This window comes from Aristolochia californica, unplaced genomic scaffold, assembly GCF_029961685.1.
Source record: "Aristolochia californica isolate CCGP_79_NKW_82.1479 unplaced genomic scaffold, dmAriCali1.0.hap1 SCAF_11, whole genome shotgun sequence".
Taxonomy (NCBI): Eukaryota; Viridiplantae; Streptophyta; class Magnoliopsida; order Piperales; family Aristolochiaceae; genus Aristolochia; species Aristolochia californica.
Window position 1 is genome coordinate 34470083 of NW_027181782.1, and position 26034 is coordinate 34496116.

The 26034-nt window shown below is 37.3% G+C and overlaps 5 protein-coding genes and 1 long non-coding RNA gene across 6 annotated transcripts; 3 read left to right on the forward strand and 3 right to left on the reverse strand.

Moving 5' to 3' along the window:
* Nucleotides 1-5751: 5751 nt before the first annotated feature.
* Nucleotides 5752-6487, reverse strand: LOC137944780 (probable glutathione S-transferase). Its single transcript, XM_068790530.1, has 2 exons — nt 6167-6487; nt 5752-6096 (listed from the first exon to the last, which is right to left on the reverse strand). The coding sequence occupies exons 1-2, from the start codon at nt 6485-6487 to the stop codon at nt 5752-5754; spliced, it is 666 nt and encodes a 221-aa protein (XP_068646631.1).
* Nucleotides 6488-8131: 1644 nt separating this feature from the next.
* LOC137944193 (histone H4) lies at nt 8132-8688 on the forward strand. Its single transcript, XM_068789768.1, has one exon. The coding sequence runs from the start codon at nt 8197-8199 to the stop codon at nt 8506-8508; it is 312 nt and encodes a 103-aa protein (XP_068645869.1). The 5' UTR covers nt 8132-8196; the 3' UTR covers nt 8509-8688.
* Nucleotides 8689-11161: 2473 nt separating this feature from the next.
* LOC137944967 (expansin-A13-like) lies at nt 11162-12819 on the reverse strand. Its single transcript, XM_068790794.1, has 2 exons — nt 11859-12819; nt 11162-11543 (listed from the first exon to the last, which is right to left on the reverse strand). Exons 1-2 carry the CDS (start codon nt 12320-12322, stop codon nt 11234-11236), a joined length of 774 nt encoding a protein of 257 aa, XP_068646895.1. The 5' UTR covers nt 12323-12819; the 3' UTR covers nt 11162-11233.
* Nucleotides 12820-12832: 13 nt separating this feature from the next.
* On the forward strand, nt 12833-13681 carry LOC137944969 (uncharacterized). Its single transcript, XR_011110866.1, has 3 exons — nt 12833-13011; nt 13133-13273; nt 13636-13681. It is a non-coding gene; the product is annotated as an uncharacterized lncRNA (long non-coding RNA).
* A 2207-nt stretch (nt 13682-15888) lies between these two features.
* LOC137943839 (NAC domain-containing protein 54-like) lies at nt 15889-19175 on the forward strand. Its single transcript, XM_068789271.1, has 6 exons — nt 15889-16045; nt 16860-17137; nt 17241-17570; nt 17674-18069; nt 18231-18309; nt 18402-19175. Exons 1-6 carry the CDS (start codon nt 15889-15891, stop codon nt 19100-19102), a joined length of 1941 nt encoding a protein of 646 aa, XP_068645372.1. The 3' UTR covers nt 19103-19175.
* Nucleotides 19176-20756: 1581 nt separating this feature from the next.
* Nucleotides 20757-22859, reverse strand: LOC137944968 (NAC domain-containing protein 54). Its single transcript, XM_068790795.1, has 3 exons — nt 22703-22859; nt 22080-22357; nt 20757-21048 (listed from the first exon to the last, which is right to left on the reverse strand). The coding sequence occupies exons 1-3, from the start codon at nt 22857-22859 to the stop codon at nt 20788-20790; spliced, it is 696 nt and encodes a 231-aa protein (XP_068646896.1). The 3' UTR covers nt 20757-20787.
* Nucleotides 22860-26034: the final 3175 nt, after the last annotated feature.

Below are 26034 nucleotides of genomic sequence, written 5' to 3' on the forward strand. Positions count from 1 at the left end.
ATTACCCAATGGAGTTTGGAAACACGAAGTTTTCAACGATTGTGTCAATATGTTCAATATGGACGCAGCGAACCAAAAAACAGTAGAACAGTTGAAAAACCGTGTGAAGACTTGGAAAAGAACGTATATGGTTGTGAGTACAAGCCTAACACTAGCGGTTTTGGGTGGGATCCAACAACCCAGAAAGTCACTGCTAGTAATACAGTGTGGCAAAGCTACATAAAGGTTTGTAACTGTAACATAGAATGTTATGTTTCTTACTTTATTAATCATGCTTTTTAGTATTTTAAACGATAAATTTTTATGTAGACGCAAACCAATTTATAAAACTAGTTGAATGAGCATGGTTCTTGCGTAGGATGCAATTTTTTAAATCGATTAAGGGAGTCAAGTATGGTTCTTGTGTGTGATCCAACTTCTTTAAACTAGTTAAGGGAGCCAACATGATTATTTATGATAAGTTACACTGGTTTGTCATATTACTTTTGACAAAAACGAAACCAAAGTTGGAAAATCAATAATTGATATTTTTCAATGGTTTTTATGAAGTAGGAGGCAAAATGATATTTTTTTTATTTATGTTCAAATTGAAGTTTGAATTCTAAGCTTAATATTACAAATTTTTCATTGGTGAAAAACTTGAAAATCATTACCATTTCTCAACGGTGGTCGATGAAATAAGAGGTGAAACGTTTAAAATGAACATATTTATCTAATAGATGAAATAAAATTTAAAGAAATTAATAAACATAGATAAAATAAAATATTGAGCAAAGAATGACAAAAAAAAACCAAAAGATCCAATTTTGGGCTCTGATACCATAAAAGAGTATCTGTCAAAATAAAATTGAATGTGTGAAAAAAAATTAAAAGGCATAAAATTTTGGGAATAATACTCCTACGGATGAAAGAGAATTATTTAACCTAAGACACTCATCTTTACGGAACACTATCGAGCGTACATTTGGGGTTTTAAAAGCTCGTTTCAATATATTAAAAGATGTTCCTCCTTTTGATTTTGATGTCCAGGTTATATATGCATGGAAGATCACATGGATTTATTTGAAGATGAATAAGATGATTCAAGTGAATATTCTGGTGGAGAAGATTGTGAAGATAACAATGAAAGTGATATTGAAGACACTGATAGTAGTGATGATGTTGAGGATGATGTGGATATTCAAAGAAGTACTCAAAAAGAATCTGCAGTACAATCTATAAGAGCATCATATTATCAAGATGTTTTAGCAATTCAGATCTTGCAAAATTATTGAATATTATGTTGTATTTTTGTATGAACAGATATATTTCTTTGTGTTGTACTTTTGTACAAACAAACATATTGCTTTGTGCTGTACTTTTTTTTAAATAGATATATTTCTTTTATATTAAAAAGATGATTGAGTTATATTTGTATAATTGTTATTTTTATTATTACAATATTTGTATAATTATTTCATATTTAGATATTACGAGTGATTACAATTTTAATAATATAAAAGTAACCATTTGTTTAATTATTATATTTAATATATTATAGTCAGATATAATATTAATATTAATTTACTAATATTAATTTAATTTTTTGATAGTCGGATATATCAAAATATTTTATTTAATAAATAATTTATATTTACTTTACACCACACTTTCCATTGTGCACACTAACACAAACAAGTACTTTACACTGCACTTTCCATTGCGCACACTAACACAAACATGTACTTTACACTGCACTTTCCATTACGCACACTGACACAAATAAGTACTTTACATTCCATCTCACTTTCCTAGGGAAATTACTTTTCATTGTATTTCATTTTCCTCTGAACTTACATTGTGCACTAACCCCCCCCCCCCCTAGTAATCTTGGATGAATAATTTTATATCAGTTTGCATTAGCTTATAACATAATTTTTAAGACTATATAATCATGTTTATATGAGATTGTTGTATCTTATTTTGATGTTATTCAATATTTAAATTTGTAATAAAAAATTATTAGTAAGACATTTTTTGTAGTTATTGTATTTTTACTAGTAGCAATACGCATACTGAGTTAACCCAATTTGTGTCATCCATCCAAAAGCAGTAAAAAACTTCTATTACATCCACCGATAAATTGAGAAGTAGAGCTTGAATTTTAGTGGCATTACCTTATTTATGTCATCCATCAATGTGAATCTCCTATTTCTCAGCGAGCAATGAAGTTAAATCTACCAAGTTACAACTCAGGGAGAAAAAAATTCATAAATTGTCCTCTTGTTTTTATTTTCTATCAGGTGGAAGCACAAAAGATGTCAACCAAAACCTTGACACAACATATAAAGTAGGAAATGGTTGAAAAAATAATCAATTTGTTAAAAAGTGTGAGCATACACCCCATATGAATTAGTTGTAAGGCCAAATAGTAACATTCATGGGAGTCTATTTTAATCTTCTCACTATCTCCACTTCAAACACATTTTTTATTTTTTTTGAAAAGTGAATTTTATTGTAAATAAAGCCAAAGACCAAATTAGAGAGCCACAAAGGAGTGGGGATCAATACAATGAAAGATAGTTGATTAGTCAAACCATTAGCATACCTATGAACATAGAACCAGTTATAGACAACACAATTTGCAAGTATCCATAAAAATTTTGTAGATGACACTAAGGTGGTTTACAAGACCTTAAGCACCAACCAATGACTGCTTTAGCATCGCCTTCAACCTCTAAGGCTTAGAGAAATATTGGTAATAAATGCGGAGACTGTGAAGGACAACAGAAAGCTCAGCTGAGTTGGAGTCAGTGATCCCCAATGTACAAAAAATAAGCGTACAACAACACCGTCCTCCCTGAGGAACACACCCCAAACCCTGTAGAACCAGAGTTACCTTTCAATCATTTGTCGAACAAATCAAACACACTTACACAAATGCAATAGTAACACCCACTACACACTAACAATTGGACACAATTTCCCAAAAACAACCATAGTTACAGTTCTTTACACTCCAAGGTACTTGAGAAACTTAATCTCCGTCTAAAATTCATGACGAGCAAGTGAGAATCCAACTTGCCCATTAGAAGAATTATTTTGGAGACCCAAATAGATACATCTATATTCTACAACAATAAATTGACACTGGATGTATTTTCTAACATTCTCAATAAAGTAAATAACAAAATGATAAAGAAATAACTCAATTAGCCAATTTGACAACCCAATATGCTACCTCTAACTATGTCTTAAATAAACATCTACTATATAGTATGTTGAGTTATCGAAAACATTAATAATAAAAAAAAAATTGGGTACAAATTTGATGTTAAAGAGTCATCTTGAACTTGCCTTACCATGAAAGCAGCAAATGCTGTCTTCAACCCCAAAACATCCACAAACCTATTTCTAAAACTAGTTGAATGAGCATGGGTTATGTATGGTTTTGTGTGAGATCCGATTTTTTAAACCAATTAAGGGAGCCAACATGGCTATTTATGCTAAGTCACACTCGCTAGTTGTCTTTCTTTCGTCATCTTAAGATATATTTTTTCAATGGTTTTTTTTTTTTTTTGAAATAGGAGTCAAACTAATCAGATTTTTATTTATGTTCAAATTGAAGTTTCAATTCTAAGCTCATGATATTTCAAAAATGAAAGATTTAAAAAAAATCCATAGGTGAAAAAATTGAAAATAGGAGGCAAAATAATTAGATTTTTATTTGTGTGCAAATTGAAGTTTCAATTCTAAGCTCAATACATATATTTCAAAAATGAAAGATTTTAAAAAAATTCCATAGGTGAAAAACTTGAAAATCATTAGCATTTCTCAATGGTTGTTGATGAAATAGGAGTCAAAATGTTGAAAATGAATAAATTTATCTAATATACGAATGTAATTTGAATGAATTAATAAACATAGATAAAATAAAATATTGAGCAAAAATGAAGGAAAAACACTAAAGATCCAATCATTGGCTTCAATACCATGAAATAATATGTGTTAAAATAAAATTGAATGTGTGAAGAAAAAAATAAAAAGGTAATTTTTTTTACTTGATTTAGCTTGTGAACCTAATCAACAGATGACAAGAGAGAGTAAAATCTTTTATTGAATCTGAATGAGTATTTATATTAATTACTTATAGGCTAAAAGGGGTTTAATTTTAAATCTTAACCAAATAATTAAAATTACTTAACTTATGTAATCAATCACTCGACTTTCATAATTAAGGTAATAAAGAAAATTATGATATTTTCTCTTGATTGTCATTTATTTTATAATTTTTTCTTAATTGTTTTTATCAATTTAATTTAAAAATTAATTCAAACAATTATAGAAATAATTTATCTCTTTAACATAAACCTATTTTCTAACAATAATGACAAAAAATGTACATACATAATCAAGCTAATATCTATATCCAAATTTGGTCATAATTTAGTATTTGTGCCCTTTGTTGTGTACCTCATATTGATTTCTTTTCCACTTCTGATTTTCTTTTTTTCCCCTATCACACACACTATAGATTTCATGGTGGATTTCGCAAGAGACCTAGAACTTATATGAAGTCTCTACTTTCATCTTAAATAATGGTTTAGATGAGGGAAAAAATAAATAAAAACTCATGCATCAGACCAGATTTGAAGTGGACATTGGCAATGGTAACTTTTCGATGATGAAATCAAATAGTGTTTTTCATTCGAAAGTATAACGAATAAGTTATGCCATGAGGGCCAGAGGTTTCCCACTAAGGCTAATCCTTATTAGAGTAGAAAATATGGATTAACGTAAAAGAGGTTTTGACTCACCCAATCCAATACCTATGTTGTAGAGGAGGTGAACGAGCTGAGCAAGAAAAAAAGGCCCAAAAAAGGAAAGACGGTTGCAAAAAAATAAAAAATAAATAAAAGGTTTAGAGGGGCTTATTGCATTTTCAAAGTGAAAGTGAACTTGTGAATAACCTAGTGAAACTGAAGTTGAAAGTGAATTATTTTTTTATGTTAATGTGCACAATGAAATGGGTAGTGTAAAATACATTTTTGTGTTAGTTTGCAATATGAAAAATGTAGTGGAAAGTGGATGCGTTTATTAATAAAATACTTTGATAGATTTAACCTTAATAAGATAATTTTATTTAACTACTTTATTAATAAAATCATTTTAATAAGTAAAAATAAATTAAAAATAATTTTACCTTTTTAATGTCAAAATTGTTACTTTTATAATATCTAAGTTCCCACTCATATATTAGTAGCTAAATATAATATTAAAAGTCATAAATTTATATAAATAAATAAAGAGGGTATTTGATAGCTTTAACTTTTATAAGATGATTTTATTTTATTTTTATTAATAAAATAAGATAAATTTTAGATTTGTCTAAATTAAAAAAATAATTTAAATTTAAATATTATACTAATTGAATATAAAAATAAAATACCAAAACAAAAATGTTTACTTTTATAACGTCTAAATTCTCACACTTAAGTTAATAATTATATATAATATAAATAAATAAATAAATAAGGTATTTTATTATATAAAATACATAATTTAAATAATTTATTTGTAAAAATTAAAAGGCCAAGAGAGGAGAGGGTCGGAAGAGGAAACACGCAGCTTTTTATTGAGAGAATGTAAATTGCGAAACTGAAAGTTCATATCACAGACAACTTATTGTTATCTACATCAAGAAGCATGAGAGAAGATCCCATTTATTCTCGATCACACAGTCGCTACTCTCCCTAGCAACCTTCGATCACATCATTCGATCCCAAACATCTTCTTCAACATGCAGACGCACTCATAGACCTTGCCTGTATCTGGGTAGAACTTGGCAACGGATTCTCTCTCTAGGCATCTCTTGATCCATGCGTTCAGGTTGGGGCATTCGTCTTCAACCTTGAAGCTCCCGCACTGCTCGTAGGCATAGAACCAAGAAGTGAGTGGGATAATCGCAACGTCCAGGTACCCGAATTTTTCACCAGCAAAGTAATCCTTCTCTCCCAGAGCTCCCTCCAACGTCTTCAGAATGTCGATGAATTCTTTCACCGCGGCAGCCTGGGCTTCCCCCTTGCTTTTCCAGATTCTGCTTCCTGCTTCGTACATCTGCACCCACAAAAGAGAACCCGTAAGAGAAACTGGATAGAGATGTAAGGTGGAGTTTATTATAGGGTACCTTGTTGTCAGCATAATCCGCCCAGAATCTGGTCTGCGATCGACCGTAAGCACAGGGAGGAAGGAGAGCGGGAGTCGGCCAGGTCTCTTCGATGTAGTTGAGGATGACGAGGGACTCGCAGATGGGTTTCCCTTTGTGAATCAAAACTGGGACTTTCTTGTAGATGGGATTCGACTTGAGCAACAGTTCGCTCTTGTTCCCCAAGAGATTTTCCTCCTCCTTCGTCTCGAACTCCACGCCCTTCTCCGCCAATGCGATCCTGGCCCTGAGCGCAAACGGACTCGCCCAAAAATCCAACAGAAGGGTCTCCTCCTTCGTCATGTTTGTCTACTCTCTTCTTCTTCTTCTCTGATCTTCCGCCCGGTTGTGAGAGACGAGTCTGTAAACTATATATATCAAGTGACGTTTGATCTGTTGGAGATAAATTCGATGCTTTTCACTCTCTCATTGTTTCTCGGGCATATTTTTTGCCAGTTTTCATCGAGAACAAGAAACGGGTAGAATTGAAAAAATCCCAGCAAAACAAAAGTAAAAAGCCAGTCATTTTGTCACTCGTCTGCGAAGACTCTGTCATGTTTTTCTTTTTTTTTTTTATCGATCTTCCAATGAGTTCCCATGGCCTCCTCCGAAGGCGTTTGTCCTATTCAATCGATGTATTCACAGATCATCAAAGTTGCCTTTTTGCTACTGGCCTGCCGTCCAGAGCTCTATCTTAAATCAGGACCATAACCCTTGATGTTTATTTATATTATTTAATTAGGATTTTTATAATTCCCTGATTAAGATAATATGGATATCTACTCGGCTTATATTCATTCTTTAATGGGTTTACCAAAATTAGACCACTTAATTTTTTTAGTTCATATTAAATATAATTAAATAAAATATATTACCCAACTTAGGGTACCTTGTTGTTTATTTTGAGCTAAATTAGTTATTTTTAATATTTATTTTTAAAATTTAACAATTAATAATTAATTAAAAAAACGTTTTGGTTGAGTCCTAAAAGTAGATGTTGATGGGAAAATAAAATATTTAAAGTATGATAAATAAAAAATACTAAAAGTAAATTAAGTAATAATATTAAATATTTATATAAATTATCTACATAATACGTGAAAAATCAGATAGATTGGGGAAGATCGATCTGACCTATATAATTTTAATGTTGAAAAAAAAATATAAAAAATTCTTATATAATTTTTACAATAAGAAGTCTTACAGAACCAGAATTATTATGGAAGCTCACAAAAGACTTATTTTAAGTGTTAGACCTTGGGTATAATTAGGACAAGGGTAGTTTAATTGTGATTAGACTCTACTACTTTTCTCTATTATAAATAGGATCTCATATACTAAAATTAAAAAAAGTTAATAATTTTTTTTCAATAATTCATAATTTTAATAATGAACTACAAAAAAATTGATTCGAGTTGGTTCGATCTCTCCCTCAAGTTGCTTTAACTAAGCCTCATCTGCATGCATACAATTGGGCGAGGAGATTTGTTTGGTTTTTTACTAAAAAATGCGATTAGATAGGTAAATCTTTACGGAGGGTGAATTAAAATTATCGCCGTTAATCTTGACCGCACAAATTATGTGCCAGACTTATTATTTAAATAAATTTTTTAAAATAAGAGAATAAAAATTATAATATAATTATTTTCTGTTAAATAAAAACTCTATGAATATCAAATAAAATGGTGAGAATTATTGCCAAATCAGACTTGAAGCCCGCCCGTTAATCCATATGGTTTTCCACTCCCTCCAAAACTCAAACTCCTTTTACCACGTCATCGATCCGCAACGAAACACGATAAACTAATCCCTGCCTTTGAAACTAAATCCAGCGGCCGCGAACCGCTGTCTCGCGGATCGGCCTCTATGACAGCGCGCCAGGATTCAAATTTCTGGACCCCTATTTAAATAAGCCTTCTCCCACACTTCTATCTCAGTCTACTCGTCGGGTTCTCTCTCGTTGTATTTGCTGCGTACTCTTCATTCTCTCCGGTCTCTTCCTCATTGTGATAATGTCCGGACGTGGAAAGGGTGGTAAGGGTCTTGGCAAGGGCGGAGCCAAGCGTCATCGTAAGGTGCTCCGTGATAACATTCAGGGTATAACGAAGCCGGCCATTCGTCGTCTTGCGCGTAGGGGCGGTGTCAAGCGTATCAGTGGTCTCATCTATGAGGAGACGCGAGGTGTTTTGAAGATCTTTTTGGAGAATGTGATTCGGGATGCTGTTACTTATACGGAGCATGCCAGGAGGAAGACCGTTACTGCTATGGATGTGGTGTACGCTTTGAAGAGGCAGGGAAGAACTCTTTACGGGTTCGGTGGTTAAGTGTCTGCTTATTAGGTCTTTAGGGATTGATTAGGGCATTTTGGTATTTGTGCAAGATGTTCGGTGTCGTTGCGCTTAGATTTTTTATTTTCTCTTTTGTATTTTTTAGCTTTTCCTGTTGATTGTAAATTTGGATCTGATCCCTACTTTTGAAATGATATTGAATGTTCTTATCGGCTATTTTTGGTATTTTCCTCCTTTTCTTACGAATGCACTGGAAAAATACCGTGGATGAGCGTGTTATCAGCAATTCTTTGCCTTCTTACTTCTCGAGTTAAGAGACGGTCGTCCAATCGTTGCCTTTGTTCCGTTGTTGGGTGCGATTACTCAAATGCCTTCTGTTCTATTTCATTTATTTTTTATTTTTGGTGTTGTATTAGCCGGTACTAGCGACGTTCCTGTTCTATTTTAATAGCTGATCAGAAATCTAGCGATTGACCTTCTCTGTGATGGGAAGGTGTTCCACATTCGATCTACTACTTGTTTTATTAGGCTATGTGTGAAATTATTTTGTCTTTCTCATTCTCTTATATGAGGATGCTGTCAAACTTGAGCTGTTTATGATTAGGTTATGTTGAGCGTCTTTCTTCCCAGGTTCGAGCCCACGGGGTTTTGGTTACTTGGCTTCCGAGATAGAATGAGATCTTTGTCGTTCATGAATGGTCTCTCGTTAGTCTTTTGATTAAAGGTTTAATGTTAATATTTCACTCATCTTTTCTTCCCCCCTTTTTTTTAGATGCTACATGAGTGATTCTTGCTATTCCATTAGTACATTATATCATTGGAGACAACAAGCTAATTGAATGCAATTTAGCTGAATTCATGTGGTATGTGTTATCCTTGGAAAAGGTGTCCAGTCCTGCACCGGAATTTGACTTTCTGAACTGAGTCAATCAGATTATTCTCACACGGTTGGCTCCTAGTCGAGCATGAGTTTTTATCTCATTAAAGGTTGTGTGTGCTTGGATTTTTTTTTTCTTTGTTCAATCTTGTCCTGGATTCAACTGAGAAGGAAAATGAGGAAGTGGATTTGTTCTAATTTCTGAAGTGATTTTCAGATTATGGTGCAAGAAAAGTGGATAAATTTGCTTCTATGCGCTCTTGTTTATACGTTGCAGTAGTCAAATTCTCACTAGTGCTAATTGGACTTTTTTTTCATCCTTGCTTGCATTTTGTTTGTAATTTGGGAAGAGCCAGTTGCTACATTTTCATATTCCAAGCTAATTACAGAAAAAAATGAAAGGGACAATGAATGCTGCAATGTATGATTCTGTCCATTTTTTTCTTTCTTATGAAGATGCTTGCCATGTATAATATTTGGGTTGGGATTAATAACAGTAGTCTTGTCTATGAGTGCAATGGTCTGTTGGATGTTGCAGGATGTAAGGTTGTTGGGTTGGCCTGGATTGGATTATACTGCTGATCTGATGTCATTATTGTTGACTAGCTTCATAAACTAAGCTACATATAATGCTATATGTAATAGAATCCCTTTAATGGATTTGTAGGCAAAGCCTAGTAATTTTTATTTATCTTATTCAATCTAACATAGCCACTTATCAGGTGGATGGAAACACCCAGGTAGGCCTAAAATGTGTTCTGCTGACTTCAAAAACTCTTATCTATATACTTAACTCCATGAATATTCTTCATCTTCCTCAAATGCAGTGGGGCTATTTGCATTGATGTGCATGGACTGTTTGTGTGATGGATATTAGCAACTAACCATGTACCAAACATCTCACATGAGAATGGGCAAAAATTAATGCTTTTGCACATTGCCAGTGAGGAACTTCTTCAGTAAAAATTGTAGCTTCTTTATAGTGCTCACTTGAACACTGCTAAGTTCAAATGTTACTTCAATTTCTAGTTTTGCCAGAGCAGATGTGCTAACTTGGAATCATATGTAGACATCTAAGGAGCTGCCTTGCCTTCTATTCAAGCTCTGGAAAATATGTATGGCTTAATAGCTCCAATCAATTGAGTTTTGTCTTAGTTTTTCTTTAGTATGTTGGATAGTTGAGTGCATAGAACCATTTAACTTTTACTTCCAGTAGCATTGGCCATTTGTATTTTGGTAAACTGGCTGAATTTTTGTTCCTTTCGTATAACAAAGTCACTATTGTACTCTGTAATGAAAATGCTCCTTTTTAACCTCCTTGTATTGTACTATGACCCAACAATTGATCTGATTTTTATTGCTTTAAATAACTTAATCATGCAGAAAGATAGTGCTTGTCCTGGAACAAAATTTCTTGAAATATCCATTGTTGTTTCCAATTTACGATAGCGTGAAATCTGTTTTAAACACTTAAAATTCCATTGGGTTTTGGAATTTGCTTAGATTATCTGAAGCTTATTGAAAGATTTTAAATGAGATGGCATAATGGTTTTATGAGCCCCATTGGTTATTGCTCCGACCGTTGCTTCTGTGGGCAGGAAGCAATGTTGTGGCATTGGAATTTAGAGATGGAGAAGTGGAAGCAAGAATTCCCAGTGCTGGAACTGTTCACCACAAGCCTGTAAGGACAATCTTGAGCTACAGATACAATGCAGTGCACTTTAGTGCTCGAGTCTGGTAAATTGCTGGATTTGCTGAAGCTTTCATTCATCTTAATGATTAAAAAAAATGATAAATAAACTACACAGTAGCTTGATCAGAACGTCCTTTTGTTCATAGTAGATGAGAGTTAAAATGGGAAAACAATGATATATATTCTTAAAGTTATGATTCGAACTGTTTTCCAACAAAAGTCTGTCCGAAATTCCAATCTTTGGGTGCTACATTGTAAGAAGTGACTGTAATCCCATCACTGGTTGTGACCTCAAATGATAATGGCTGCTCTTTGAGATCAGCATTAATGTGCCAATTCTGCCCCCAGTTTCGGCCCAGTGGGAGCCATCCTGTTCTCGATCCTCTGATCTTCACGGCCACAACGTCACCAGCGCCGGCGACGTTGCCGACTAATACCGAGTAGAAGAAGCCGGAACCATCGATTGTGAATCGAAGTCCACCTTCTTTGATGCATTTGATCCTGCGCTTCAAGATGGTCAAATTTTGTAGTAAGAAAATTGCTGGTCAGAATACAGAAAGACCATTTGGACTATCAGAAATATCAGAGATGAATAGAATTGATCAAACCCAGAAGAGGCAATGGGTAAATACAGGAACGGAAGTCTGAAGTTGACATCAGGAAGGAGGGATTTTCTTTCTGTGTGGAAGTTACAGAGACTTTTCTTCTTCTTCTTCTAAAATCGGAAAGTTTCTAAACAATCTACAGCTTCAATTCCAGCAGAAATAGAAATCAAACTTGTTGAGCATATTGGCATAATGGGCAAAAAGCTGTCACCTTCGATACTGGACTGGCATGTTGCCGGCCTTCCAGATGGCGATCTTCTCAAAAGAGGCGATGGGCATGACGAATTGCTTGTTAGGGGGGTTGCAATGACCACCGCCGTCGCCAGGGAGGCCGTAATTTGGAGCGCAAAAGTTGGTAGCGGTGACGATAATGGAGGTCCCCGGAATGCACCAGCGGAGATCCTCGACGCAGCGGATCTCGAAACAGGCACCGCAGATCTGGCCGCGATCAAAGAGGGCACTGCTGAGTCCGACGGTAGACATGCCGTATCCACTTCTGAGTAGGTCGCCGTAGCCGCAGGCGCCGCCGACGGTGTCGACTTGTTCGGTGGGGGCGTAGTAGGTAGCGTGGGCGGGTCGCCACTCGCTTAAAGCGGAGTAGGAGCCGGCAGCCATGGTTGTTACTAATAGGTTTCGGACGACGAAGACGAAGAAGATGAATAGTGAGCTGGGCATTCTAGCTGCAAAAAGGAGGGTTTCTGAGAGGGGAAATCGAACTCGGAGGGACCGTGGAGAAGCTTCTTGACTTCTTCCTGCTACTCCACGGCCTGATTCAGCGGTGTCTCACTAGCTTACAGCAACTGAAGCAGACAACAGGCAGGAAGCAGACTGTTGTCTTCCTTTTTTGAGTTATACTGTCGGAATATTCTGAATTTCAGGGTTCTATTTCAAAATCACAGGCGCATTTTGCGGCATGCAAACACATATGTGCTATTAAACGGTCTGCATCTGGGCTGTATTTTGAACTGGAGGTGAAGCATGCACACCAGTTGTTCGATGAAATGCCTTAGACGCAGAACCGTGGTCAGGAAGCTCGGCCGACGCCCTCTGCTCGTTTGGTAAACCTTCTTCTGCTTCAACGGTAAAAAGGGTCGGAGGATTCCTGCGAGACCAGACCCTTAATTGATCGGTAATAAAGAAAAGAGAAAAATATGCTATGTCGATTCAGGTTGCTAAAGTTCTCCAAACACCCTTTTGCCATTCTGGGTTTGCTTTGAGGCATCTTTAGCTTTTTGAAAAACTGAAATAATGATCCTTTTAATCCTTTTGTTCCCTCTTTTGCAGATTAATCACCTCACCATGCTGTGACAGTTTGTCCTGCACATCATCACGCGGGAGGACCACACGGCCCCTGCGGTCCCATGGTGACTTGTTTACTTGTCATTAGAGTTACTGTGCACTGTTAAATCATCATTATCTTTGCTTCTTTAAGATCATAAAGAGAGTAAGACTTTGTATTTCTTCGTCTCTTTCTCTCTTATTCAGAAGTCGGTCAAAAAAGTCCTTCGTAGCCACACTAGACTCCATTAAGAGCTGGAGACTGAACCAGTCAAAAATTCCTCAATGGAGGCTTCAGACTTGATGGAGAATTTGGAAGAAAACCAGTCAAAATTCGTCTGAAGCAAAGTGAGTATATTCAATGTAGTAATGATGGATGAAGCTGGCAGGAGACAGACTTGGTTTTCCCAACTCAGTGTGAACAAGGTTTAAAAAAATATAATGTATGGTTATGGCATGATCAAGCATTCAAACTTCTTTTTGAAAAATCCATTAGGTGAGACCCATTGAGGGACAATAATCATGATAAACCAAAACCAATTTTATAATTTTTTCCCTCAAAAGAAATCTGAAACCAAGTAGATAAACCTGCCTTGTCTGGTAAAACAGAGCTGTCTACCATTTTTCATGGTGTTTTCAAGAGATCAATACATGACTGTTACAATGCTTCATAATGCATACTTGCCTGATGTTTCTCATTTCCTTGACAGAAGAAGCTCCGTTTCTTCTGAAAGAGACGAGAGAGAAACCAAGAAGGGAAAAATCACTCACTATGAACCCAGGTGAGTAATTTAGGCATCATAAATGCTTAATCTTTCTTCTCCCGGGGTTTTCCCAACCCTATTCAGAGATGGGTCTCAAGAAACCCGACAGGATCTTATTGATATTTGATCAACTTAGAGGAAGATCCAGACTCCATCGACTTCAGTAACTTTGATCCTGAGTCACTTTTAATCAAAACTAGGAAGATCCAGACACCATGTGAAGGAGTGTCTGTTCCTTAAACGACAAATCATTGCTTTACAACAGTGTTCAAGTATTTTAATTGGCTGCACAAGATGTAGGTTCACCATCCCATGTTCCATTCTTTTAAATAAGATAGATTATCTTGTCAATTTTACAGCTAAGAGTGAACAAAAAGAGTTAATTCAGTGATCCAAAATGACCCTTAATTGCTTAAATCAATCTGGGGCCGGCCCGTTCTTGGGTTTCCCCAGATTCCAGTGCTGTTGGGGAAGATACCCTGTGTACCGACGGTAAGATGCAAGAAGTTCAGTGGTGGGGTGGCCTTTCGGCCGTAGATCCTTTGGTCGATCAAGTGAGAAAGAACTTCGATTGCTGCTTTTCGAAGCCAGCTTTCGTTTCTCATTTGAGCACTCAAGGATTGATCCCCAAGTTCTCTCACCAGTGAAACTAATATTGGGTTTTTGATTTTTTAATTTTTTTTTTTTTAAAATGGGGTTTTTTGTTGTGGGCCAGTCCTAGTACATGATCCCGACCGTGTAATGGAATCACGGGGATTGGGCGGTGGGGGAACGTGCCACGTAAGATATTGAGATCCATTTGGAGGGGTGTGTGAAAATTTTGTAATTGGGGGAGAGAGAATAAACTGGAAAAGGGGAAAAGCACCTAAAGATGGATTGATGGAAAGGAAAAGCGACGGGAACAATCCCGGCGTCGCACTCTTGAAAGGGGATGGGTCCAGCGCAAGTGATCCTATGAGGTCACGTGGGATCTAGTCACCTCGTGCCAAAAGTGGGTCCTACCCTGGGACGAAGAAATCGTAGCCGTTTACTGACTCGGCGCCCAGGTTTTTCACTTTTTTTGTGCGTTCGGGGCGGTCGAGGATCTGAATCTGATGACGTTGATAGTGTTCTGGCCCGACCAAGAACATTAATTGGACCACGAACCCTCTTTGTTACAATCCGGAAGGGTCTGTTTGGAATTCTTATAAAAAATAGAAAAAAATAAAAATTTGATTATTAAAATAGTTGGTGAAAATAAGATCATATTATCTTTTTTTTAATTATTTTTTTAAAAAATAATAATTAAATTTATATATTTTTTCTTTTTCATCAGTTTCCAAACAGACCCTAACATCGATGTTAAAGAGTGGGTCTTCTTGGATACTGGTCTGAGTTGGGTCTTTGCATCCGGTCCGGCCGCTCGAATCGAGATTCCGGATTCCCATTGAATCAACAAATTTTACATTCCTTTCAAGCCATAATCACAGGGAAGATTGATCGGCGATGTTTTGGAAGAAATCGGCGTGTGAATGGGAGAGCAATGCAAAACTACTCGTCTTGAAAAGCCGCCGATATTCCGAAGACGGCTTTTTCTCCACGTCAACCGTGGGTGGCAGCACTTTGGCCACTACATGGGTGACACGTGGCGCGCTAAAAAAGACTAGAGGAGGGGCTTGGGATATTTTAGGGTAGCAGGGAGGCCTATTGCTCGATAAAGAACTCCGAGCTTGATGCGAACGACACCGGGAATACTACTCTAATTGTAAAAAGAACAGTAAAGAAATCGTAAAGAGCAGAGGTCTGCCGCCTCCCATCTCTCTCTTTTTGTCTCTCTCGCTCTCTTGAAATACCCTCGAACGGCTCCGGGTTCATACCTCTGTTTCCGACATTCCATCTCCTTTGTTTCTGTGCCATCTGTTTCGACCTTCTACTTCATCTTCCGACGTTTCTCTGTCTTTCTCTCTGTGTAACTACTTTCTGATCATCATATGTTCTTCTTTTCTGTTTTTTCTTAGATGGATTTCTTCGTTTATCTCTATCTTTGTTTTGATTTTTTTGGCTTCTGATGTTTGGTTTTTTCACAGGGTGGTGTATATTGTTTGAAGGGCGTGTACAGTTTGGCGATTGTTTTAAGGGCTGGTCTTCTCGTATTTTTTCTGATTGAAGGCTGGTCTTGGTGGGAATCTTGTATTTGTTTTTGTTAGAGTTGATTCAGAAATGGCGCCTGTGACTCTGCCCCCTGGCTTCCGATTCCATCCCACGGACGAGGAACTCGTGGCTTACTATCTGAAAAGGAAGATCAATGGTCGGAAGATTGATCTTGAGATTATTCCGGAGGTTGATCTCTACAAATGTGAACCATGGGATTTACCAGGTAACAGTCGATCGATCTCTACTTGGTTTAGCTTTATTTGATCATAGCAGGAGTCAGTGTTGAACGGTACATCCACTAAGTTTTAATGGAGATTATTTAATTATCTAAAGGAGGTTTCGGATACTTCTACATGTGAAATGTGTTCTAGTGAAACATAAAGCTCTCCTTCCATCTTTCGAATCTCCTTTATCAGTGTTTGTCCCTGATTTCTATCTCTTTTCCATCTCGTGTTTTTCAAACAGCTACAGCAATAATACTTGATTTTGTTTTGAGTTTCTGGCATCTCTGTGCTTTAGGGAAAAAAGACTGCAATTTTGTAAAGTATCCATCATAGCCCAACATGTAACTCCTGAAAATATGTACTTGAAAAGAGATTTACACGTCTTGTTTGTGAATTGCATGTGAAACCTTTCTTAAAGAGGACGATTGATATCTTGTAAAATAGAGTTCGAAAGGAAAAAAGAGGAAAAACATGGAGAGACCTAAGTCAAAGAAAGCAGGAAAAAGAAGTCTCATGGGTCTCCGACGCCAGTAACAGCTCCACAAAACATGGTCCTTTACTGTTCTGGAGAATATCTGGGGTTTGATGATTAATATATTCAATTTGTTTCAATCCGTTTTGGAAATGTTTCAGTCTTTCAGACGCTACTAGGTCTGAAATGGAGACTGCAAGAATCCGTAGTAACTGTTCTTAAGTTCAGTTTGGATAGGACAGGAAGTTTTCTGAAACAAGTTCTGTTCGACCAGTACCATTATCATCTTCGGTACAGCTGCTGCTCTGCATTAACGTTATCTCAATATGGGTTTGGCGCAGAGAAATCGTTTCTTCCCGGGAAGGACCTGGAATGGTATTTCTTCAGCCCTCGAGATAGAAAATACCCAAACGGGTCAAGGACTAACCGTGCGACTCAGGCTGGTTATTGGAAGGCAACAGGGAAAGACAGGCGAGTGAGCTCGCAAATGCGAGCTGTTGGCATGAAGAAAACCTTGGTTTACTACGGAGGCCGGGCTCCTCATGGCTCTAGAACTGATTGGGTCATGCATGAATACCGACTTGATGAAAAAGAATGTGAAACTCAATCAGGCTTGCAGGTATCGCCATCTTCAATTCTCTCTCTCTAAATCTTTCTGCCATCTCTGCTTTATATGCTTGGAACAAGAGACGGTAAGTTAATCATGGCTTTACTGCTTGCAGGATGCTTATGCACTATGTAGGGTGTTCAAGAAATGTGGGGTTGGACCCAAGATAGTGGAGCCATATGGTTCTGCTCGATTTGAGGAGAGTTCCAAATGGATGCCTGACGAGAATCCATCGGCCTTGGACTTCTCTTCCGCAGAAGAGTTTGGTAGGAGCTGCTATCCTTTCCCGTCGGAGAGATGCGCGTCGAATACTATTCAAGGCGCGTCCTTTAACAACAATGCACAGAGAGATGGGAAATGGATGCAGTATCTTACTGAAGAGGCTCTAAGCTCCACAGAGCCTCAGTTTCCTGACAATGGAAGCTTGGCTTATCCCCCATCCAAGGTAAGCCAATTGATCATCTTTGTTCGAAGCTTGAAGCTTGGTAATGGTGCAATTAGTTGCATTTTGCCCTCTCGAAACTCCTTTTTTTTTCTGGTTCTTGCAGGTGGACATTGCATTAGAGTGCGCGAGGCTGCAGCACAGACTCTCTTTGCCTCCGCTGGAAGTGGAGGACTTCCCTCGAATTGATTTCCCGGAGATGAAGCTTGAATCAACTGGATTATGTGGAGAAAATGTGAATGGAACGGATATCATACAGGAGATCTTATCGGTTGCATGTGCTTCACAGGAACTGATAAATCTACCCAATTATCAGAATACATGGGCAGGCAGTCATCCTCAAATGGATGGCATGGGTTCGTGGAGATCTGCAGAGAATACTCGCCGATCAGACGACCCAGGAAGGTTCATTGATATCAGTGACTTGGAAGAGGAGTTCAAGGGAGAAAAAATTGTGGAGAATCTGAGGGGAGTAAAAATGTCGGAAACCTACATGGGAAAGGTAAGCTGAAAATTTCAAACCTGGCTAGCTTAAACTCTTTCTTTTCTGATATTTGAAGAGAAAGTCACGTAGAATTTTTTTTGTTTAATCACAGAAAAAACTGTTCAAGATTAGAAAAATATCAGTTCAACTAGTTACTTACATGTGGCAGCTGTTGTCAGGGCTCATTTGAAGAATCAAAGACTGTGGTGATAGAATGCATCTCAGATTTCCAGGGAAGAGTGGAGCCGGGCCTCAAAGGTTTGCCTCATCACCGCCTCTTTTTATTCTTTCTAATCCTTTTACATTATTTAATCATCTCTTTAAGTTCATGCCATTGACTAAGACTGCAGGAGGAATCCACCAACATGAAAATTTCAACAACTCCAACTCCATAGATTATGCTTCAAACGATTACCCTCTCGGATTCATCAACGACGACCCAGATGGGATCTTCCACGAAAATGGAGACAGAAACGATTTCCCTAGTACTCCCACCTGTGAGATTTACGAAAAAGTTCAGGTTAACCACGGATTATTCATCTCCTCTCGCCCCACCTCTGAAACGTTCTTTCACCGAATGGAGCCTTCCACCACAGTCAATGTCCATCTGAACCGCATCATGGCGTATGATTTTGTGTTACAGAAGCTGGAAATACCGATGAAAGATCGCGGAAAAGGTTCATTCATGGGGAAATTCAAGACATTTGTGAGAGAGAAATTGATGGGTATCCATACTTCCATGAATTCGTGGAGGAGATCGTGGTTACTGGATGAGACACTCGGAAGTTCTTTTAGTATACTTGCACTACTGAACTCTAACATTGACCTCGGAGAAGCATCAGAAGGTTGCAAAGACATGACTGAGACGAGGAAGGATGACTGCAATAAAATGGTAAAGGAGGAGAAGGAAGTGAGAAACAGTAAAAATGACTGTGCTATCAGTACCAGAGGAAGAAGCATTTCCAACATTTTTTTGAACAGGAAATGGCCGTTCCTCACTGCTGCTTTGGCCTTGTATGCATTTGGGGTTAGCAGTTACAATTTCTCCTGAAACCATACCCGTAGCAGATTAAATCCCTTCTCTTACTTGTTTAACATTAGTTTAGTTGCAGTGATCTACTTAGTGTGAGCCAAATACAGGAAGGAGATTATCCATTGTTAGCTGTATTGGGCAACAGAGAATCTTTAGAGGAGATGTAGCACACAGATTTATATTTCTTTAGGGGTGGTGAAGTTGGTGAATTGATTTGGAGCAGCCAAAGTGTACATGTAACTGTTAACAAACCATTCATTCTAGCTTGAATTGTCAATTAGAAGGTTCAAATTAGTAATAAATGGATGTTCATTTGTTGATTGTGTCTCATTTATCTTGCGATTGATCCTTTTGTTGAAGTTGTGAGTTGTTGAAATAAATCATTTTAAAATGGAGCAAGTGCAGAAGAAATGCAATGAAGATAGCTCAATACTTCAAAATCTAAAGATTCTTTTCTTATCGAAGATGTTAGTGAAATACTTTAAATACAAAGAATGTGTTGAGCACCTAACCAATACTATCCAAAAGACCGGCCTATTAGGAACAGAAGACATAGGTACTTAACCCCAGGACCATAACAATACACCTCATCTTCGTGAGCCGACGTCCAAGACGGCTTAACACTTAGCGACGGGGTCCGAGTCAGGAGCCCATACTCCTTTACAGAACCCGCGTTTGGGATTCACGATCGCCCACGCCGGGCACTCCCCTCGGGGATTCGAACTTGCTACGTGGGAACCCGCTTTGATACCAAATGTTAAGCACTTAGCCAATACTACCCAAAAGACAGGCCTGTTAGGAGCGGCAGACATAGGTACTTTAACCCTAGGACCATAACAGAATATCATGAAATAGTAATAAAAAATACATGATTAAAACACCTTAATCAACAATCAATGTCCATTTCAAGAAAGGAACAACAATAGTGGGGGAATCAACTTCATGGTAAAATGCATGATGCAATTAGAACCAAGCTGAATTAGTAGTTTACACGCTATCACCATTTTATTAAGCTCTAAACTATGCGAAGGAGTTTGGAGTTTTAGTACCCTTTGATTGAAACCACATGCACATGTGGGTTACGAAGCGCTTCACAACCTAGTATAAAAACCCAAGAAGGATTTTTCAATTGTAAACTTGACGTTCAATTTGATGAATTAATTTTTTCATGGTATTAGAGTAAGTTGTTGGGTCTGTACTGAGTTTGCTTAGTAGAGGATATGTACATGAGGTAGTGTTGATGAAAATCTCATGTATCTGTCGATGCATATTGGCCTATGCCAAAAGCTATGAAACGATCGTGGTACAATCGATATGGGTTATTTTATCGGTTATTGTGGAGGAAGAAGAGAAAAAAGAACACAAAGTGTAGAAAAAAATATTACTTCTCTTCATAAAAAAAAAGAAAAAAAAGTAAAATAAATTACAAAGAAGGCCCCATATGGTTACTATTATTCCACAAAATACACCCAAAGCATCCTTTTGAGGAAAGGCCAGACCCAACCGTGAAAGCCTTACAATAACCCAGCCTCTCCAAACACCTATTTTAGTTAATGGCTGCAAGAAATATTAGACATGATTCCCTAAATATATCAGATTTTGAGCAAGGAAAAAATGTCTCTTATTACAACAAATGTATTCCCCCTTTGAACGAGCCCAATTCCTTCATCTTCACAAGCCACTCTTCTCTATCAGTAAAAAAACTAGAAAGGAGAGTCATCACCAGCAGGAGGGACACCAGAGGAGCACCAGGCATCTTCTGTTATGAACTGCATCCATGCATCATCTTTGTCGTCCTCGTCCATGCACGACGATGAGCCTACCGGTACGTCCGGCGACATCGTTTCGTAGTCGTTCACTATCCCTTGGGTGCTCTCCAACAGCGATATACTGCTTTGCCCTTGCTCCTCCACCTCTGTACATGTCCCGTTCTTCTTGAAAACTCGGCACAGTGCATAAGAATCCTGTGCACGACAACAATAAAGTCAGAAGCTTCATATCAATCAGGGTAGAGAGAGTGGAGTGATGGAGGCTATTTGCGTATATCTCTTGGGTCTCATTTACATTACCTTTAAGATCAGAGGGCACTTAGCTAGCTCGATACCACTCCAGGGGACTCGTGATCGCTTCTTATTTTTTGCAGTTGCAGGGAGCAATAATGGGGGCAAGGATGATAGGGAAGGGTGACAGAGGAGGAAAGAGAAAGAGAGGTAGGGTACAGTGGAAATAAAGTGAAAGGCTGCCGACACCATCATTCACCATGGAAAGAGATGGATTGGGGCTCTTTATCTTGGCTTTAACACAGATGGGAGAAGATGGATTGGGGCTCTTTATCGTGGCTTTAACTTGGAAGGGAGAAGATGGATGAATCCAATCAGTGATTGGATTGACTAAAAAACAAAAGTTTGATACTGAGCTAACAGTATATGCAAATCAGATGGAATGTACTTTTGTCTTATTAGAATATAGAAAGCAAACTAAAGCAATTTGTATATTAGAGATAACATAAGATCCAACTCCTATGCAAGTAAGGTATATATTTACATATATTTTATGCAGAGACAGAGAAGGGAGAAGAAGCCTAGACTTTCCATGCACGTCATGCATAACCCACGTTCAACCTCAGCATTGCCCTTTAATTTCCAAAGGTCCCCCCTCCCCTCCACTTAAGAGTGTTAAAGCTAGCTTTTATCATGGAATTCAGTAAAGATAAATGAAGATAATATTTTGTCTTCTATTTGTCACCTCAAATGTTTCAGAGTTCAGACCCATCCTGTCTTCTCGAGTGAAATGTTGAAAATAAATCAGTTAATCTTCTAAAAGTTTCTTATTTGTTCTCTCATTTTCTAACAATCTAGAATCAGAATTTCTGGTTTCTGGCAATGGTTTTTTCTCTAATGCAAAAAGAAAAGCAATTATGTCTGAAGATGACAACAGTAAAGGAAGAAAAGGAAACGAAGAATGGCTATTACTGTAACAGTAGCAGCAGAACAACCTGGAGTCCCAAGGTGTCTTCGCATTCCTTGTCGTCGAGGCGATATTCGTGCATCACCCAATCTGTTCTGATTCCTTGAGGAGCTCGACCTCTGTAATAAACCAATGTCTTCTTCATCCCAATGGCTCGGTTCTGAAAACTTACTCGCCGATCTTTCCCCGTCGACTTCCAGTAACCAGCTCGAGTCGCCCTGTTCGTCCGGAACCCATTGGGGTATTTTCGATCTCTGGGTCCGAAGAAGTACCATTCTGGATCTCTACTCGGCAAGAACGATTTCTCTGCGGCAGCAGATGTTACAGAAATAATTAGATACAACATATACAAATGGGTCACCATTTTTAGTTGCAGAAACGATTTCTCTACGGCAGCAGATGTGCTCTTGCATTGTGTCCATGCAGAAGGAGAATTCTGAAGATAATGAATTACAAGAACAGAAAAACATTTGCGGGAATTAATGAAAGGAAGAATGGCATTACAGTTACACCATAGATAAATATCGGAAATAGATGAATTTAGAAGAAACGAAATCTAATTTTCGGCAAAGAAAAAAAAAACGATTTCTGTGAAATTCTGGGTTATCTACAGGAAGAATTAAAGCAAGAGACATGGAACAATAAATCAACCTGCTAACTCCCACGGTTCACATTTGTAAAGATCAACTTCTGGGATGATGTCAAGCTCAATCTTGAGGCCATGGATTTTCCTCTTGAGATAGTAATTCACCAGCTCCTCGTCTGTTGGGTGGAATCTGAAACCTGGAGGCAATCCCACTGGTGCCATTTCCCTCTCCACTCTTTCTTTTCTCTCTGCCTCTCTCTCTCTTCCACGGAGACCTCTCTTTTTCTTCCCCGTGAGCATCATCGTCCCCTATAAAAGGATTCAAAGTCCCTTGTCTTTGAGTTATGTTTGCTTTCTCTTTTGCAGATTCTGGACAAACGTTCCCTGCAAGCCCATAAGTTCTTCTTCCTCTCTATATTCAACTATTTCTCTCCCAAGTTCTTCCACTGCAAAATTTCCTTATCCAGGTTATGCACCATGTTTGTTGGATCTGATCATCTCTTAGCGCTGAACCGCACCATTAAAATCAAACACCTACTACTTGATGCACACTTAAGTGGTCAGATTGAAGTTCAAGTTTTTAACCATTTGAGATGTTAAATTTCACCCTTTAAGATAAATGGACGGGACATGAAGAAAGTTAACAAAAGATTACTGAACTCAATGCAGAAATGTGATTCTCTATGTGTAACACATGTCTGCATCCCCATGACTTGCTTTGGTGGGTCAAATGGCACAGAAAAAAATGGGAAAAAAGCTTGTTTAAGAGCTGTTAAGAGAAGGGTCATCATCTTCTTAATTGAAAAGAGCAGAAAAATTGCATTGGGAGACTGAAATCATTAAACTGTCCTCAGGACAGTTTAGGAGAATTTTCATTAGCTCAAATTTCTGGGATGAACAATCTCAGACTGCCTTTTGGAGATGGTGTGATTGATGAGCAAGTGATTGGGGTGAGGAGGCTTTGGGTTAGCTTTAGCAGGATAGGGTTAGCTTTAGCAGGCTGGTAAAGACTAAAGAGCAAATCGTGAGGAAGAAGAGAAAACTGAGGTGACTTGCCTTACTTCCCTTTTTTTCCTCTTTTTCTTTATGGATCTATACTGGTTCCCTCCTTTTGTGATTATAATTACCAATCTAAAAATCACTTAGAAAATTTATTTTTTTCAGATTTCTTCTTTGAACTTCCTATATTATTGTTTGGCTCTTCAAATCTCATGTAAATTGGCTTTGCCACATCTTCGAACTTCAAAAAATACTATGTTTAGGTTTGATTATAACTTCGCATATCGGGTGAGACATTTTGAATTTTGAGGCACAAGGCATGAACTGATCGATAAAGTTGTATATATATTGGGTTTTAATATTTTTTTTAAATTGCTTTATCCTCTATGAATCTAACAGATACATGACATATATCAACATATATCGTATATGATTTTAAAGGTCTCGATATGATACTTTGATACCAATATGAGCACACATAAGTAAATAAGATTAAGAAATCATATTCACCTAACTTTCTATATATTAAGTACAATGTTTATTCATTTAAGTCCATCATATCAAGGGTTTAGACATCTTTTTCATGAACATTCTTTGTTAAGTGACACTTTTAATGTGCACCCCTAGTTTTTCAATCTTTCTAGTAAAACTAAAGTGTTGTGGAGATACTTTTTAATAGCTCCATCCAACTGCACACCGACCTAATGTGGCTATAGAAAGGGAAAAACACATTCTAGAAGAACGATTGGGAGTAAATTGTAACTGATCATTTGTCAACCCTCATAGCTTTTAACTTTCCCTACTAAGATTAAACTTGTAATTATGTTATTCTAATCCAATGTTGTAAAAAATGGGCTGGAATTGACTAATTGTTGAATTGGAATGTAAATTTTTTTGCAAGGTTTTATGATATCAAAATGGTGGATGATTTGTTAAGTTTTTACAGTTCTATCGGTCATTTATAGTAGAGAGATCATCACAAATGATTCTACACTAAATGTGTTTTCTTGGATTACTCTGGAGAAAAAAACATAGGAAAATTTTGTATCGACCCATCGTTATAGGGAGAAAAAGAAAAAAGAATTTCAACTCTAATTGAGAAATCGATTCTAATTTTTTTTCGTAGATCATCACAAATGATTCTACACTAAGTGGGTGTTCTTGGATTACTCTGGAGAAAAAGACAGGAAAATTTTGTATCTACCCATCGTTATAGGGAGAAAAAGAAAAAAAAATTTCAACTCTAATTAAGAAATCGACTCTAATTTTTTTCCTATGAAAAAAAAAGAATTAGATTCATTGAAACATAGGGATAAGTACTCAACTCCACCTTCATCATATAGATAATAATTTTAATAACTGGTTTTACATGAACTTGGGTTTGCTAGCAAATTACAAACCTCCATCACACCTAAGGGAAATATAAATATGACTCCTCATTCATGCTCCTCTTCATATCCAAACCCTGATGAAATTTGAACTGTTTAATATTTTAATTAAAATAAAAAATTACTTCCAGAGTCAGAAAATCTCTGGGTAAAAACTATCCTCATTCCTTCTAACCAGAAAACTGATAAAAAACAGAAGAAAATGAAAAAAAAGTCCTCTGGAACAAGTTAGAGACAATTCTTTCTACAAAACCCTAAATCTACTCCTTTTGTTTGTAAGCAGAACATATCTTTTCAGATTTGCGGCATAGAGGGGCTCTTCTTTGTCGTCCCAATAATGGCAGATGCTCATAAAGGAAGAACAATCTTAGCCAGGTCTAACTTTAAACCAGGCCGCAATACTTGACTCAAACTGACTCAACTCCACCTCATAAAACCCTGTGGCTCTTGGCTTTTTTGACAACTATCTTGAGCCCTGGGTATCTGCATGGTCTTGTTTGAAATGTTTTGTGTATCAGATAAAACGTTTCGGCTATGGAATTAGGTTGATTTGATCCTATCAGTTTCCTTAGGCTTGAGACAGAAATCGTGTAAAAGAATGGGATCTGCGATACCCAAAGATTGATGTTCGAGGTTCTTTATTAGAGAAGGCAACTGTTGTTGAGCTAGTGATGGGAAACAAGATATTGATATAATTATGATCTGATTTCAATAATCAGCCTATGAACCACGGCCGATTTCACTGCTTGGAGACCCTTTGCTGTATGAATCAAGCTCAAATATTAAAATAAATGGATTCTTAGTACGGTGAGGTGGAGACAAGACCATATCCCCAGAGCCTGACTTGTTTCACGTGATCACCACCTCTTTCTAAAACAATTCAGACACACAGTAACCTCTTGTTCCCCGTTCACTACCAGAAAGGAAAAAAACAAAAGAAATCCTCTATTTTTGCTCATCATACAGGAATGAAACACAGAGTTACGGAGAAATAATTGCAGCAAATTGAT